Source organism: Verticillium alfalfae, genomic scaffold, assembly GCF_000150825.1.
Source record: "Verticillium alfalfae VaMs.102 supercont1.8 genomic scaffold, whole genome shotgun sequence".
Taxonomy (NCBI): domain Eukaryota; kingdom Fungi; phylum Ascomycota; class Sordariomycetes; order Glomerellales; family Plectosphaerellaceae; genus Verticillium; species Verticillium alfalfae.
Genome location: NW_003315031.1, coordinates 470860 through 475218, shown reverse-complemented (window position 1 = coordinate 475218; position 4359 = coordinate 470860). Strand labels below are relative to the sequence as shown.

Here is a 4359-nt window from a genome sequence, read left to right as displayed (position 1 = left end):
TCGTCATGATTGGACTGCTCTATCTGCCCGACTCGCCTCGTTGGCTCTTGATGAAGGGTCGTATCGCTGAAGCCGCGAGATCATCGGTCGTCTCCTCGATCGCCCCGAAGACTCTCCCGAAATTGACGAAAGAGATCACACAAATTGCTGCTGCTCTCAATGTTGAGCACACAGGTGGTCGCTTCAAACGCCTCCTGACGAATAGACCCTCTCAAAAACTGCGCCGTACTCTCCTCGGCATCGCCGCGCAATTCTTCCAGCAGATTTGCGGCATCACACTCATCACTTACTACGCTACTTTCGTCTTTGAGAACTCACTTGGGTTCGGACCCCAGCTCTCCCGTCTCTTGGCCGCTCTGAACGGCACCGAGTACTTCCTCGCCTCCCTCGTCGCCCTGCCCCTCATCGAGCGCGTTGGACGCCGCAAGCTCATGCTTTTTGGAGCCTTCGGCATGATGGGATCCATGGCCATTCTTGCCGGCACGACCTCGACGGGCACGACCAACGAGGACGGCGCGCCCCAGCTTTCGACCGCATACGGCGTCACGGCTGTGGTCTTCCTCTTTGCATTCAACTCGTTTTTCGCCGTTGGATGGCTTGGCATGACGTGGCTGTACCCAGCTGAGGTGACGGGGCTCAACATTCGTATCCAGGCCAACGCCCTCTCGACGTGCAGCAACTGGATCTCCAACTTCCTCATCGTCATGATCACCCCGCCGGCGTTCGCCAACCTCCAATGGAAGACCTACGTTATGTTTGCCGTGTTCAACGCGGCTCTCATCCCTTGCGTCTATCTATACTTCCCCGAGGTAAGCTTACTTCTTGGTTTCTGGGAGGTAGCACAGCATGGATACATTGCTGACCCAACACAGACCTCTAAGCGCTCTCTCGAGGAGATTGACCTCTACTTCGCCCGTGCCTGGTCAGAGGGCGTCTCTCCCGTCAAGATGGCCAAGACGATGCCCCGATACACCGCAACCGAGCTTGATAATGAGCTGGCCAAGTACTTTAGCGCCGCGGATATTGAGCAGCGCAGGGGTTCCATGCTGCAGTCGCGCCGGCCATCCGCCATGACCCAGGCGCCAGATGAGCCTTCGGTGAACAAGAACGCCACTCAGTAAGAGTTGCGTTCCGAATGGGAAAAGATAGTTTGGATGAGCTCTGTTCAATGCTTAGAGGGGGTGAATAGATGTTTTTCGCCGCACGATTGGTTGTGTTTCGCGAAACATGCGCCATTTGATTCCAGGAGTACTTTCCAACGAGGCTTCGCAGCCTTTGCACAGAACTGGTGAAGTACCATATGAATTTTGGGAAGCGTGTCTTCGCCTGAATCTACGACTTCTGGCTTCATGACTAGAAGACCAATCACGATGTGTATTTTCCTAGCATGATGCTGTCCACACAAGATCAGCATCTGCATCGAGTCCTTAAGACTTCGGCGATTTCCCCCCCTCTTCTCCAGACTTTCGTTTAGTCATTCGTCTTCTGACCCCTCGCAGATCATCTTCATCGAATGGGGGCATCGGCTGCATTCTGCCCAAAGGAGAAGGTCGTGGATCGTCATCGGCCAGCTTGGACCCCTCTTCCTCGACCACACTTCGAGCTGGTGGTGACCCAATTTTTGAAGACGACTGAGATCCAAGACTTTTCTTCGTCGCCTTTCTCTCCTGCACACTGCCTTCCGCTGCCGACGCTCTTTTTTCCTCATATATTCGAGTAACTCCCCTTGAGTCCGCATCTCTTCCTTCGTCTGGACCAGAGAATACTTCCGGGGGCCATTCTCCAGTCTCCTCACGAAGGTTTCGCCCATCATCTCGGACCCGGGAACCGGTAAACCGGTCGGATACTAGTGATTCAGGTATATCAACGTACCGTACGGTAGGTGTTGAGAAGTCTGTGGTCGTGATAATTGGAGTTCTAGCAGTCGTGCTCGGCCGCGGGCTGGGGTGGCCGACGATGAGTGCCTGAAGACCTGGCGTGCCGGGCGCCGTTCGAGGAGGTGGGGGTTGCGGACCCGAATCGGCGCGACGTGTTCGAGGGGGAGGAGGAACCAAGTCCTGCCGACTGTTTAGATGGGTCGTTGTACGCATACACTTTCGGGAGGCAGCCGCGTGCTCGTTTCGCGGTGTCTCGGGGCTTGGCTTCGTCGCTTGTGAAGGGACAATTTTCAAGGTGCTGACCACGACGGCCTTTTCCACGTCCCGAAGCGAAGCAATCTCGTCAGGCTGTATGACCTCTGGGTGGACCTTTCGAAACTCTCGATCTGTTTCGTCGCGAAACGCACGTCGCGTCTCTGGTCGACAATCTGCTCTGACAGGAACTTTCTGACGACGACAATCAGCTGTCGATTCAAGCAACCTGCGCTCCACAATGCTCACTCACACCTGCTCTTTCAAAGATCGCAACTCTTTCGAGTCTGTTGTCTTGTCCTGCAGAACTCGGATCTGCCTCATGAAATCCTCACACAGCATTGTGCTGATGAAGAGGTTGGCCGTGGATTTCGTCGTCTCCTGCATCATCCGGGACATTGCCACTGCAGCCTTTTTACGATACCAGCGCCAGCTAAACCCCAACCGGACAAAATAGCTGTCATTGCTGCCGACGTGCTGCTCATCTATCCCGGTGTCTATCACCAGGTCGCGAAGACGCAGCTGAACCTGGCCGAACTCTTTGATCAGTCCGTCGAGAGTCGCCTCCCGCTCGGATCGCTGATCCGTTTCGATCAGTTCGAGGGACAGACGAGCGGCCGTAAACAAGGAGGTGATGACGGCACTCATGTTCTTGGAGCTCGTGGCGAAATACTGGCAATCTTCCGAGGCGTGGCTTAGGGCGCTGAAGGAGTCGCTGAGCCTGACGAATTCTTTGGCAATCTGTAGGCCAACGCCTACGACGCCGAGAATGGCGAACGCCTCGGCCATGGTTGTGACGCTTTCTGTTTGTTAGAGGCGAGATGCACGGGATATGCGTTGGAAGGCGGATGCCTCGGACTAAATGCTCCCATCCGACAAGGGCTGATTCAGCCTTGTCTTGTCTCGCCCATCTTCTGTGCAGACCGAGAACGCTGTTGGTCGTGACTAGTTCTTTTTCAGGCGACCGAGATGATTACATGGGCTTCACGTCGGTCCAATGGGCATTTCGGAGGCTGACGGTTCTCCCGCTTGATTGGATCCAACCCGCCACCTTTACTCGGAGGGTGTGGATGGGGCCCTCGATCCATCATGATACGCAACCGGACGGCACTCGGTGTCCGAGAGTGTGTGATTGGCTTTGGCTCTTTGGTTCAGAGATCCCCTGGTTTGTTTGTCCTCATGAGGGTGATGAGAGTAATGGTCCAATGCCGAGGGCTTCGTGTGAGGCAGAAGTCACCTGCGTAAGCAGCCTTCGTTCTGCTTATTGATAGATATCGTGCCCGTGATACGATGCAGACGAAGGGTCTGTATGAATGAGCTGTGTTCGACATGGTGTCTCTCATGCACCGAAAGCCTGGGTACTCAAGAAGGCGTATTGCTAGGCAGATTCGAGCTGTCACGGTCTGTTCAACACTATCGGTCGGGTGTACGAAGGCAGGCTTGGAGACTCTGGCTGAATTATCCAGCTGTCATATGCTCGCGCAGACGCTTCGATATCACTTGGAGAAAACGGGCCCAAGACCCATGACCTTTGCCTCAGCAGCCTTTCCTGCTATGTCCTGAGAGGGGAGGAACATCTTTGACGGCAGGTCATCACTGGAGGGTCAGCTGCAAAGAATGAAATGACCGTACTCTGAGCGAGAGCCTTCTAAGCTACATCCCTTGGCATCAGGAAAGGGAGTTGACGGATTCAGGACAAGGCTTTAGACCACATCTGGTCAGAACCTGCTGGAAGCTGCAAATCGTCGATCACCAATGACATACGACAGGTCACAATCGTCGAAACTCATCACGGCCTGCGAGATAGACCTCGTCGTCAGCGCAGCTGGCACCGTGACACCGACGTAACTTGTAGACGCAGCAGCCTAAACCACTCCCTCCCTTTATCCAGATTACGCCAGAACGTTGCTCTCCCACCTTGACCACCCGGGGGACCCCCTCCGTCGAGGTAACGCAACGACGCACGCTGCCAGCCATTGCAACGCTCCGTCGCGCGGCAGGCAGCACTGCCCCCTCGCCCCCGATTCAGACAAGATCCGCCGCCGCCGCCTCCCTCATGTCGCGCCGCCACTGCTCCCTGACCTCCCGCACGAGCCCCGGCGTCGCAAACACGTCGACCGCCGTGCCCGCCATGGCCCTCGCCACGCGCATGGCCCTGTCGAAGGCGCCGCGCGTGCCGGACGCCTCTCTCGAAGTCGCGACTGTGCGGCGGCCCGGCCTCGACGGTGGG

The 4359-nt window shown here is 56.1% G+C and overlaps 3 protein-coding genes across 3 annotated transcripts in view; 1 reads left to right on the top strand and 2 right to left on the bottom strand.

Annotated features, from left to right (window-relative positions):
* Positions 1-1121, top strand: part of VDBG_06573 (sugar transporter STL1) — a gene marked incomplete at both ends in the record, with an annotated part of 1988 nt that extends 867 nt beyond the window's left edge. The window contains 2 exons of the mRNA XM_003002965.1: positions 175-809; positions 873-1121. Coding sequence (XP_003003011.1) covers positions 175-809; positions 873-1121 — 884 coding nt within the window. The remainder of the gene's footprint in view (positions 1-174; positions 810-872) is intronic.
* A 306-nt stretch (positions 1122-1427) lies between these two features.
* VDBG_06572 (predicted protein) lies at positions 1428-2918 on the bottom strand (the record flags this gene model as incomplete). Its single annotated transcript, XM_003002964.1, has 2 exons — positions 1428-2324; positions 2385-2918. 2 exons carry the CDS (start codon positions 2916-2918, stop codon positions 1428-1430), a joined length of 1431 nt encoding a protein of 476 aa, XP_003003010.1.
* A 1236-nt stretch (positions 2919-4154) lies between these two features.
* VDBG_06571 (peptidase dimerization domain-containing protein) overlaps positions 4155-4359 on the bottom strand; it is a gene marked incomplete at both ends in the record, with an annotated part of 1435 nt that continues 1230 nt past the window's right edge. The window contains one exon of the mRNA XM_003002963.1: positions 4155-4284. Coding sequence (XP_003003009.1) covers positions 4155-4284 — 130 coding nt within the window. The remainder of the gene's footprint in view (positions 4285-4359) is intronic.